The sequence below is a fragment of the Triturus cristatus genome, chromosome 3_1 (genome assembly GCF_964204655.1).
Source record: "Triturus cristatus chromosome 3_1, aTriCri1.1, whole genome shotgun sequence".
Classification (NCBI taxonomy): domain Eukaryota; kingdom Metazoa; phylum Chordata; class Amphibia; order Caudata; family Salamandridae; genus Triturus; species Triturus cristatus.
In genome coordinates, this window is record NC_140583.1 from 176,557,038 (window position 1) to 176,570,222 (window position 13,185).

A 13,185-nucleotide genomic window follows, 5' to 3' on the forward strand; every position below is an offset into this window, starting at 1 on the left:
ATTTCTCCTTTGAAATCAGGTCTGATCTGGCCAGGGTCACCCTGGACAGACAATGGGAACTCGGAAAATGTCTTGAGGAGTTTAAAAAAACAGGTGCCTCGGTGCGACTAAAATTTCCCGCCGCTCTCAGAGTCATTTATAATAACAAAATGCACTTTTTGGAAACTGTCAGCGAAGCTGATGAGCTCCTTGAAGTGATCAAGAAGGGAGAGGCACTACATGGAGAATGAAATACAATACAAGAAACAAATGCTTATGAAATATAGTTTAACCTCTTCAGTGCCCATGACGAGATAGTCTCGTCATGGAGCATGGTTGCGCTGTGCCCATGACGAGACTATCTCGTCATGAACCCCACCCACTAGTGCAACGCCCGGCACAGGAGGGGGAAAGGGCGTGGCACTGAAGGGGTTAAGGGTGTAGGGGGTACAGGGGTTGGTGTTTTAATTCATGTTAATAAAGGTTGTGGTGTGCAACAAGGGGCTGGGAAGAAAATGGGACCTGTGTTAGGACTAGTAGGAAGTAGTGAGGGGTTTTCCAGGAGGGAGGACGTAGGAGGCACAGGGTGGGGAGCATGTGGAAAAAAACTACAAAAACATTCCTCAGACATCTCAAATAAACAGAATCAAGTTGATTTACAGCATGATGGCTTTGTAATCACATTGGAAAGATACTGTAGAAGATGACACAGTTTTTATCGTGGGATGTTAACGGGCTCCGCACAAGGGGTATAAGGGACAAGATCCTACAGTCCCTCAAAGATTCCCTAGTATACATTTTAATTCTACAGGAAACCCACTTGGTCAAAGAAGAATGTATGAAGCTGTTTAAAAAACAAAGATGGTTACAACAGGTAGGGTGTAGAGAACAGACAGCTAACATAAGTAGCAATTATCATTAAAAAAGAAAGTGGCTGCGGGAGGCTGCTAAGTACATGAGTAGATCAATCCGGGAGATGGAGTATAGCTGATTTAAAACTAGAGGACCCTCCACTTACTTTAGTAGGATATTATGGCCCAAATCAAGACGACTGTGAAACCTTAAAGTCTGCTTTCACAAATGTATTAGATTTCCCAAGCCCTGGTAATAATGTCGGGAGATTTTAATATCATCTTGGATCCTAAGGTGGATAAATCCTGTAATAGTAAGGTTATACCTACCCCGAAATCCCGGGCTCTGTTGAGATCCATGATGCTGCAGCATGCTCTTAGCGATTTATGGAGAGAGAGGGTAGGAGCTCAACTAGGTGCATCATTCCATAATAAAAAATATGGGCATAGATAAAGGATTGATTATTTCTTGGTAGAATTGAATCTTAAACAGGAGGTGTAAGACATTGAATATCTTCCTGCACAACACAAAGATAGAAGGTGGACTTTGGATCACACCATTTATTCATAGACGGATACCATGGATAACCTAAAGACAGATGATGGGGAGTTCTTCCAGATTGATTGTGGTTGTGCCTCAATAGGATAGTGTGGGATGCGATGAAAGCCTTCATCAGAGGGAGGATTACAAATGTACTTACTTATAGGAATAGACAATGCAGACAGGAACTGAGCAATTAGGAAGCGGAAATAAGAATAATAGAGTCAGATAGATGTACGAACACTGGAAGTGACACCCAGAGGGAAGAGAGACTGACATTACTTAAAAATCAAGGGGAAGAAACCCAACAAAATAGGGTCAAGAAAAGATGGGATGTTAGCAAGCAAGCCCACTTTAAGTATGTGGAGGGAGCAGGGAAGCACCTAGCCTGGAAAATTAAGTCTGACCAAATTAGAAACTATATAAATGGAATTAAGCTGGGGCAGTCTAGTGTAATGTTAACAAAGGGCTCTGAAGTAGAAAAGGCCTTCTTTGAATAGTTCGGGGATCTTTACTCCGAAGAGGAAGAGGTCTCGGAAGAGGAGGTGGTAGCCTGGTTAGCAGAGTCTCTGAAACCTATGGACCAGGTGCAAAAAGAGAGTCTTAATCAAGATGTAACAAAGGAAGAAGTGAGGAAGGCCATACAAACATCTAAGGGTGGGAAAGTGGCCGGACCAGATGGGATACCAGTGTACAAGGCCCTGGGGGAAGTCCTAATTCCCCTTTTGACAGAGGTAATTAAAGAGATCATGGATATCGGGATGCAGCCCCCAAGATCTTGGAATGAAGTGACAATCTCCCTTATCCTAAACCCTGGCAAGGACCCCACTAACCTCAAATCCTATAGGCCTATATCCCTATTGAACGCGGACTATAAAATCTTTACCTCTATATTGATGGGGAGGCAAAGCAAGGTTGCTGGAGGGATAATTCATAACAATCAGAAGGGATTTATTAAAGGGAGGCACATCTATGAACTAACATATAGGCTCATTGGAGCAAATGATGTGAACAAGCTACACAAGAGTGACGAAATGCACACCACTTTCTGTCCAGTTTTTAGTGATTCCATGAATTTATCGTTTTGCGTGCAGCCCATTCTGGTGGTTTTGCTCCACAACCACTAAATTGAAACATCATTCATAGATGGAGCAACATCTTGCTCCTTGACGGACGCACAGCTGAGTCCTTCGAAAAAAGGTTTTCTTCATTTTCCAATTTTCAACACTTTTTATTGTCAAGTAAGTCCAATAATATGAACAATTCAAAACTTGTTTAAACGATCACATGTGAGGCAGTCCATGTATTACAAACACTTCAAATGTAGCAGATTGCCATTCCAAGCCTTTTCTTTCTGCAACACGACGTATACATTTTAAAAAACATCATCAGTAGTATTTCCAATGCATTTTGGGCATTATCTTCGCCCTTCATCAGGGAATCACTACAAATTTTCAAAAAACAACAGGGTTAAACCATGAAATGCAACCTAAGTATTAACCCTCATTACAATGTGCATCCATGTTTTATGCCCTGTTTTTCTACTCGCCCATATTTTACGTTTTCTCTCTAATTACATGGTTCCAGCATAAAAGCTGAATCCAAAACAACGTAACCCTTCCCCCTTAGAAACCACCATTAGGTTATTCCATATTTCTCCATACTATGACTCAACCCTTCAACAACATACTTTCTCCATACCTGCTTTTGATAACCTTCCCACCATGTTTCCTTCCTTCCTTTCTCCAATATGCAAATATCTTCCTTTCCACCTATCGCCCTTTTCACTACATTCGCCATCTCACTACCCCCTCAATTCCACCAATCCCCTTGCGTCATAAACCTTCCTCACTACTAATCCCAGAATGCCCTGCTACAGCTTCCCAATACATTGATATTTTGTATATATATGCTAAACCATGCTTCTTTTGAAGTAAACTCTTCCACATATTGCCCCGCCCACCCTAAGATGTTAAACAAACGTTAAATATGACATTTAGGCACGTTGAAATTTAATATGACACATTTGTTACGAAAGATATATATATTTACGGCGTTCGTAATTCACAGGTGTGGCTCACGGACATCCATGCAATTCTTCAAAAAGTCCAGATCTTTCATTGGAGCAATTGATGTGGCAACGGCTTATTCTGTCCGACTTGCAGTTATTATGTTAGATACCACCAAGGCCTTTGACAGGGTCAGGTGGTCCTATCTGCTCATGGGTTTGAAGAGACTAGCGTTAGGGGATACATTCTGTAGGGCTCAACAATTATTATACCAAAAACTTATAGGAAATAGTTCAATTAGCTGGGTATATCTTCCTCTTATGATCTTTGGACGAGTTAACCTGTTCAAGACGGTGATTGTGCCAAAAATCACATACCTATTTAACAACATACCTCTCCATTTTGAGAAATCATCTATAGACAAAATCCAACAGGCTATAAATTCTTTCATCTGGGCAAACAAAGGGGTCCGGATACCCAGGAGAAAGCTGCTGAGACGGAGAGAGAAATGGGGACTGTCACTGCTAGATATCCAGCAAATCCCCAACTCCAGAATGTTTTTTAGAACCCCTGATGACACGGATATCGGATCCATGTTTTCTGCAATGATAAAAGAGAGTAGAGGGGGGCATGATGGTTTCCTCTTTAAGCTCCGGGATACAACATTTTTCAAGAAGATTAAGCTAAAAGTGTTACAAGCTCTCACTAGAATGTGGTTTTCGATACGAAGGCAGCTTAGAGTAGACTACTGTTCCTTCTCTGCCTCAATCTGGGATTCCCCAGGAACTCCTGATTGTCTTAAGGATAAACTGGCTTTGTCAATGAGGGAGACAGGTGTACTGGTCTGGAGCGAGATTACACATGATGGACAGTTCATCTCATGGAGTGAGATGAAGGACCTTATGAAGGACAAAATTACCCTTTTCAAGAATATACAACTCAAGAGCTGGGCGCAGGTTCGAAAAACACCATTGGGTGTAGCCAATGATCTGGAGGAACAGTTGGCCAGCAAACCTCCAGGCGTGAAATAAGTTTCCCCATGGTACTGGGGTTTGCAGGATAACATCGACGGAGAATTCACCTCATTCCAGACATTGATGACACTCTGCGGGTATTCCAACTTTTTCTTTTGCTGGGAAATACATGTAAGCTGGTTAGGAGTATAGCTCTCTTGCACTCGCCAAGTTACAAGTGGTAAGAAGTACCTGCAATCTTGCCTCCTGGCACGTCTGGAATTCGAAATGCTTATCTGAAGTGTGTTCCTCTGTACCGTCTAGAAACTTGGAAATTGTCTTCTGTAGGGCAAAACTCTGCAACTTAATTGGAGGTCTGTTGCACTTGTTATCATGTCTAATTCATGTTTATAAATGTGCCTTCATCACAATGGCAAGAGCCCGGTTTAGCCATAAATATAATGCTTCCAATTAACATGGGATGCGGTAAATATGCCAATGGCAAGATGAATGCTAATAGAATTACCGGCACCATACTATTAGAGGCTGATGGTAAATGTGTAGCAGTAATCACACTGGCAGTAGTTCTGCTGATTGCTCTTTTTTATTAAAGTATACAATAATGTGATGGATGGAATGCTTGGATTCATCTCAACAATCATTAATAACTCCTGCAGCATCTCAGTCAATTCTTATTTTTCACTCAATGCCACCTCAGTTGACCCTGCTCCAATGGGAACAGTTCAGCTTGAAATGGCAGGCCAGGTCCTCAAAGAACGGGAATACAAGGAACCCAAGAATAGTTTGTTTCCGCCTGGTTAGGGCTCTTCAGCCAGATATAGCGTGATTCCCATGACACAGTATGCACGGGACCCACACCTGGGCATACCTGTACAATTTAGGACTACACACTAAAGTGTATAAAAACTGAAGGATGGAATGCTTGAAATACACTCCGCTACTGGTAATTACTCGGTAAGCATTCCCAGTCTATTGTTATTTTGCTCACCATACCACCTCAGTTTGGACCCAGGCCTGTGGAAATCACTATTGGACCTCCTCCAATGGGAACAGTCTTCCCGAACTGCCAGGCCAGGTCCTCCCCGAACCAGAATACGAGCAACCCAGCACCGGTTTCACCATGATTAAGGCTCACGATGCAGGTATAGCCGGCTCTAGGGCGGTGCGACCTGTGCCATCGCACCGGGTGCTGGCTTCCTGGGGGCGCCGTGTTTGCAACTTTATTATGCTTTTAAAGCACCTGCTGCACGTTCCTTTACACCTGCAATTACGGGGCTTTACAAAAACGTCAAGATAACTCCTGTGATTAATGTTCTTCCTGAACAGAGATCAGAGTTTTGTGTAGTTGAGGTTTTTGACTTATGTGAAGGTAGCACAGATGGTTATTATGCCCACTGCAAAGAACATGTACCAAGTAGATTACAGAGTGCATTTAATGTAAATAGATCAGCAGGTTACTGCTTTTAAAAGAGCCATCCTTTTGTTACTAGAAATGTATAACTTAAAGTCCTTATATACAACAGTGAGCTATTAACTTTCATCATAGAACTGCATACACACTGCAAAGTATAGAACATTGATTAATGTTGCAAAAAGGGTTAATGTGGGAAGAAATGGATGCTTATTATTAAAGAAAACTCTCAACTATGCTTTTTCTTTTTCGACTCTGAGTTTGTGCTTCTCCACACCAAGCACTCCTAAACTATACTGCCTTCCAGTATGGATGACATGTGACTCCTACACTTTTAGTCCTTTGGCTTATGTAACATTTCCTATACACTGATTTACACAAGTATGATTGATTTTCTGTGTAATGTGTGTGTGATGCAAAGTGCTCTGACATACTTTACTGGTATGAGTAGCGCTATATAACGTATTCAATGCATCTGAGAGAGAATGGTTATGGAGACTTGGTCACTGTTAAAGGGTGCTAGTGAGAGAATCCGTGGTGGAGGTGGTCATTGGGAGCACCAGCTAACATTGTCGCACTGGGCGCAACCAGCACTAAAGCCGGCCCTGGGTATAGCTTCAAACCAGTGACACAGTGTGCATGGGACCCATATCTGGGCATACCCATCCCACTTAGAGTGACTCACTAAAGAATGCAAAAAACATATGGATGGAATGCGTGAAATAATCTCAGTCACTGGTAGTTATTAGAGGGCCACATGCCAGTCCATCCATATTTTGCACACAATGCCACCTCAGTCTGGGCCCAGCCATATGCAAATCAATCGTATCCCAACTCCAGTGGAAACAGTCCAGAAAGCTGAGGTGGTATGATGTGCAAAATAATGATGGACTGGGATGCAGCCCTGAGTAATTACCAGTGGCTGAGATTAATTCAAGCATTCCATCCATCACTGTTGTTGTGTACTTTAGTGTGTTGCCCACAGTGGGGCGGGTATGCTCATTTTGTTGCCATTGGCATATAAATCACGCTAGACTTGAGTTAAAACGATGTATTGTTATAAAAAGGAATTTGTGAAGATCATAGTACAAGTTTACAACACAGAGCATCTGAGTGTGACGCAATTATCAATTAATGGCCTTTAATGAGGCAAGGTTTAAAGTTGAAAGCTTCCCTGCCTAAATGCAATAAAAAGGAATTTGGAGACTACATCCACAAAGGCTCTGGATGATGATCATTTCCAAAGCTCCACAGCCGCTTTGCAAGCTTTCACCCTTGCTGTTCTAACCACCAGGACCTTCCACTTCCAGGTGAATTGGTCCGAAGGGTAAGAAATATATCTCTAGCTCAACCAAAGCGCACTTACAAACAGGAGAGGAAGGTTATATAATCCACCCTTTCAAGGAAAACAAGGCCAGTGGAACATTTCTGTAATGTAAATTGATAAAATAGTGAGTTATGCAATAAGTAACACCACGCATAATATTCACATTAAATTTAATATTTTTTTTCATTTATGCCACCAGGCTGCAGGAAGTATTCATGGGATGTGCGGGGGCCCAATGCTGGGATTATTTACATTAGGGATTGTTTTTCCCTGGACAAATTGGAAGGTAAAATATTTTCTGTGGTCTTGAGCTTTGTCAGCTCCATTTGTTATCTATTTGTTGGTACACTGTTACTTTTGATTTCCTTGTTCTTTTGTGTTTTTAATCTATAGTTATGCATAAGAATAGGTCTAGTAGTTTGAAACAGCATATTGTAGTATTTTCACATTGTAAGACTGGATAAAGGAACAACTTTTTACAGTATATATCATGTTCTGTGTTCTTATCCATAACATGAAAAAAATGCTTCAACAATGATGACAAAAGCAAATGTAAATGTGATAATTTTACCCGTCCTTGCCTGTCATCGACAGGAAGAGGCAGGGCAGGGCCAGCCCCCTGTCATTTGATCGTTGAGGCAAATCCATGAAGATGCTCAAGGTACTGTACTGATTAAGGACAGAGTAGCATATTTGGTCCTGCTGCAAAGTATTTATCTTTGGGAATTCGAACCGGCTCCTGCATTATTGTTTTAACATATGCATTTTAATTGTTTTATTTATTCTTTTCATATATAGAGAGCCAAACCATTCTGGTCCTTCAATGGGCAAAAGAAAAACAATGGAAGATACGGAGGTCAAGTGGTTCTACTAGTGGGACAGGAAAAGAGAAAAAGGCTAGGAAACTAGTCAAGAAAGTAGCCACAAATAACAACTGTGTTATGGATAGAATCGATAATCTCATTATAGAATGTGAAGGGATATTGGGAGTTGACCTCCCGGTTCCCACCAACCCTGTTAAATTGACACCTCCAAAAGACTCTACCCCCTCATGCCCTACCATTGTTCCACCAATGTTCCAGAAATTACAACGCAAGGAAACAGTTGTTTGTCGAAAAGACAACACAGTCAGGGTCTGTTCTCCAGACTGGTACAAAAGTGGGTGGTGATGGACAGAGCATCAGAACCAATCAAACACTCACACCCAGTCAACAGATCTGGGTTTGATCCATCACCGTTCTTTAGCTCACTCTGCCACCCCAGTTCAGACATAGCCATATGCAAATCAGTCTGACCCTGTGCCTCATGGGAACAGTCCAGCCCGAACTGCCAAGCCATGTCTTCCCTGGACCGGAAACAAGCTTCCTAGGACCGGTTTCTGGCATTTCAGCCGTCTTCAGCCAGGCTTGCTTGAATCCAGTGGAAAAGTGAGCAAGGGACTCACGTCTGAGCATACCCTGCCAACTTATGGCGAACAATGTGGTACAAAAGTGGGTGGTGATGGACGGAGCATCAGAACCAATCAAACACTCACACCCAGTCAACAGATCTGGGTTTGATCCATCACCGTTCTTTAGCTCACTCTGCCACCCCAGTTCAGACATAGCCATATGCAAATCAGTCTGACCCTGTGCCTCATGGGAACAGTCAAGCCCGAACTGCCAAGCCATGTCTTCCCTGGACCGGAAACAAGCTTCCTAGGACCGGTTTCTGGCATTTCAGCCGTCTTCAGCCAGGCTTGCTTGAATCCAGTGGCAAAGTGAGCAAGGGACTCACGTCTGAGCATACCCTGCCAACTTATGGCGAACAAAGTGGTACAAAAGTGGGTGGTGATGGACGGAGCATCAGAACCAATCAAACACTCACACCCAGTCAACAGATCTGGGTTTGATCCATCACCGTTCTTTAGCTCACTCTGCCACCCTAGTTCAGACATAGCCATATGCAAATCAGTCTGACCCTGTGCCTCATGGGAACAGTCCAGCCCGAACTGCCAAGCCATGTCTTCCCTGGACCGGAAACAAGCTTCCTAGGACCGGTTTCTGGCATTTCAGCCGTCTTCAGCCAGGCTTGCTTGAATCCAGTGGCAAAGTGAGCAAGGGACTCACGTCTGAGCATACCCTGCCAACTTATGGCGAACAAAGTGGTACAAAAGTGGGTGGTGATGTACGGAGCATCGGAACCAATCAAACACTCACACTCAGTCAACAGATCTGGGTTTGATCCATCACCGTTCTTTAGCTCACTCTGCCACCCCAGTTCAGACATAGCCATATGCAAATCAGTCTGACCCTGTGCCTCATGGGAACAGTCCAGCCCGAACTGCCAAGCCATGTCTTCCCTGGACCGGAAACAAGCTTCCTAGGACCGGTTTCTGGCATTTCAGCTGTCTTCAGCCAGGCTTGCTTGAATCCAGTGGCAAAGTGAGCAAGGGACTCACGTCTGAGCATACCCTGCCAACTTATGGCGAACAAAGTGGTACAAAAGTGGGTGGTGATGGACGGAGCATCGGAACCAATCAAACACTCACACCCAGTCAACAGATCTGGGTTTGATCCATCACCGTTCTTTAGCTCACTCTGCCACCCCAGTTCAGACATAGCCATATGCAAATCAGTCTGACCCTGTGCCTCATGGGAACAGTCCAGCCCGAACAGCCAAGTCATGTCTTCCCTGGACCGGAAATAAGCTTCCTAGGACCGGTTTCTGGCATTTCAGCCGTCTTCAGCCAGGCTTGCTTGAATCCAGTGGCAAAGTGAGCAAGGGACTCACGTCTGAGCATACCCTGCCAACTTATGGCGAACAAAGTGGTACAAAAGTGGATGGTGATGGACGGAGCATCAGAACCAATCAAACACTCACACCCAGTCAACAGATCTGGGTTTGATCCATCACCGTTCTTTAGCTCACTCTGCCACCCCAGTTCAGACATAGCCATATGCAAATCAGTCTGACCCTGTGCCTCATGGGAACAGTCCAGGCCGAACTGCCAAGCCATGTCTTCACTGGACCGGAAACAAGCTTCCTAGATCTGTGACTGGGGGTGAATGTTTTGCCATTGTGCAACATTCCGTCCATCATATTGTGTGTTTTGCTGTTCACCCTATGTGGGAAGGGTATGCCCAGACATGGGTCCCGTGCTCACTACGCCACTGGAGTCAAGCTATTCTGGCTGATGACGGCTGATAGCCAGAAACCGGTCCTAAGATGCTTGATTCCGGTCCAGGGAAGACATGGCTTGGCAGTTCGGGCTGGACTGTTCCCATGAGGCACAGGGTCAAGACTGATTTGCATATGGCCATGTCTGAACTGGGGTGGCGTGGTGAGCAAAATAACGATGCATTAAACCCAGATCTGTGACTGGGGGTGAATGTTTTGCCATTGTGCAACATTCCGTCCATCATATTGTGTGTTTTTCTGTTCTCCAGACGCCTGACTCTTCTCTCCAACTGCCTACCTTTCCTGCTCAGGACATAGCATGCCATATAGATCCCTTAATCACCTGTACAAATCGATTTGCAGTTTTGGCTGGGGAGTCTGATTCCCATGAGGAAGTACAACTTTCACATCCCATTATAACTTCGAAGAGGAGCCAAAATGAGACAGATGACACAGGTTTTCTACCCCCACAGACTCTTCTACACACGGTTAAACTACTTAGGGAGGAGGTTGGATCCTTGAAAATAACAATTGAGGAGTTAGTGGCTACTGTCAAACTCCTAGTTTCCAATAATGTATCGCACATTCTAGCCACCCGTGCTTCACCCAACTCGCACTGTATACCAACGCTAGGAGATCAAATAGACAGTGTTTTGCCGCTGGCTTCCGCTATTCACTCACAGCGATCTATTAAGGCTCAACCTATTATGTTTTTAGGTCCTCCTGGATTCCCCCTCTCGATACTCTGCAAAAACAATCCTATTCACAAGTAGCTGCAATCTGCAGAAGGCCAACCAACGTCCCATTTACTTCTCCTTTGGGTGGAAATACATCTTTCCAAAAAAACACAGAATTACCTTGCTCTACTAGTCATGCCCAGACAGTTGTTATGTTCAATGTCCCCAAAATAGGTACAAAAAACGAGAACGCTGAATCCCTGATAAACAAGTCCATAGATTGGCTGTGTCATGTTAGGGGTTACCATTCGTTGATTAGGGAAGACATAGTTAGAGCGAGGAGACGCACGTCCATTAACCAACCAACGGATTGTATCAAGCTTACCTTGATCAATTCGGACCTAGCGGAAAACCTCTTGGCATTGGAGTATAGAACTTGCTCTCCTGATTTTTCATCTATTCAGGTTAGGCGTTTCCCCACAATTGCCATGGCTAGGGCCTACGACAGTGTGCAGTTACCATCCACTCTTAGTGGGTCCCCGCTTGAGGGCGTGGATTGACTACAAGCGAAACTAGATTGGGATGAGTTATATTGGCAAGACTTAAAAGATGCAAGTACAGCCAGAGACCCTAAGCTTTTTTGGAATAAGGCTAGGCGGGTTGGTATTAAAGATCCTGATATAATTCCTAACCATATAACATGCCAGGATTGGTATAACCATTTTGAGAGCCTCTACTCTGAACTAGATCTTATTTACCGAGGGGGGATACATAAACAAATACATTTCCATACTATCTCAAATCCTATTGATCTCTTCACACTAGAAGAAGTCGAGATGGCCATAAAGAAAATAGTCCCAGCAAAAGCCCCAGGACCTGATGGCCTCCCAGGAGATCTTTTTCTTGCGGACCCTCGCAACTGGGCAAATTATGTTATGCTTTTAATTAACTCAATTGCAAGTGGGAGCGCAGTACCAGAATCATGGAAAGGGGCAGAGGTGGTACCTATCTTTAAAAAAGGAGCAAGGGATGACCCTGCCAACTACCGCCCAATCAGTTTGATAGACCCTATGCAAAAAGTAGTTGGCAGGGTGTTACTACAGAGAATCCACCAATGGGTGGATGAAGAAAATATACTCTCCCAATACCAAGCTGGATTTAGGGCATGCACAGGGACCAAGCATTTAGGCTGTTTTTAATATACTGGAAGGTGGCCCTGATTGGCAAGGGCAGCCTTTAATTGGCATTTATTGACTTAAAGACTGCCTTCGACCTAGCTTCTTGTGATCGGCTATGGCATCTATTAGAAGAAATGTGGATGCCTCTGCTATTATTGAACATCTTGACTCGCCTACATGAGGGCAATTATGCCCAAGTGAGGTGGGGGTCCCAGGGACAAAAAACAAACAGGATCCCAGTAAATAGAGGGGTACGCCAGGGCTGTGTGTTGTGGCTCCCACCCTGTTCTCTTTATATATGAACGGGGTGGTGAGCTATTTGCAGGAGTTTCCATCCGATGCACCAGCCCTGGCAGGAGACAGGGTTCCCACTCTACTCTTTGCAGATGATACGTTGCTTATCTCTAAAATGCCAGTAGGGCTCTAAAAGCTTCTAGACAGATTTTATACTTTTTGCGAGTCTAGGGGTTTGATTGTGAATACCTCTAAGACTAAACTTATGGCGTTTAACCCTTACAAGCCGTATAGAGATAATTTTACTTTAAATGGAATTCGCTTGGATAAAGTTTCAACGTTCGACAACCTGGGAATAACATTAGATAATAAATTGCGATGGAGGCATCACATTGATAAAATGCTTCTAAATCACAAGCGTGTCACAGGCATACTAACTAAAGAACATCGCTCCTCGCAGAGCAGACCTGTGGCTCCTGCCCTTACAATTTATGCAACTAAAGCTGTCAGTTCAGCTCTTTATGGAGCTGAACTGTGGGGTTTTGAGAATACTGAAAGCATTTGCAGGTCTGAACATAAGTTTCTAAGAGATCTAGTGATCCAACCCCGTAGTGTGCCACTGAAACCGCTGTTAAAAGACATGGGTAGGCTTTCTTTTAAAGATATAGCTAGGCTACGACCCCTGTTATTCTGGGCCCGCTTATGTTGGACCCCTGAACTAACCAACTATGCCACCGTGCTCACAGAAGTCATGGCTCTAGATGCTAACCAAAGAATTAGTTGGGTGCTCAATCTCAAAAAATCTCTTGTTGCATTAGGCTTCAAGGAAGCATGGGATACGCAAA

At 43.9% G+C, this 13,185-nt stretch overlaps 1 protein-coding gene across 2 annotated transcripts in view; it reads left to right on the plus strand.

Moving 5' to 3' along the window:
- Positions 1-13,185, plus strand: part of LOC146859890 (sodium-coupled monocarboxylate transporter 2-like) — a 439,901-nt gene that overhangs the window by 369,646 nt on the left and 57,070 nt on the right. For both annotated transcript variants that reach the window (XM_085643626.1, XM_085643627.1), the window contains one exon: positions 7,292-7,378. In XM_085643626.1, the coding sequence (XP_085499752.1) occupies positions 7,292-7,378 (87 nt within the window). The remainder of the gene's footprint in view (positions 1-7,291; positions 7,379-13,185) is intronic.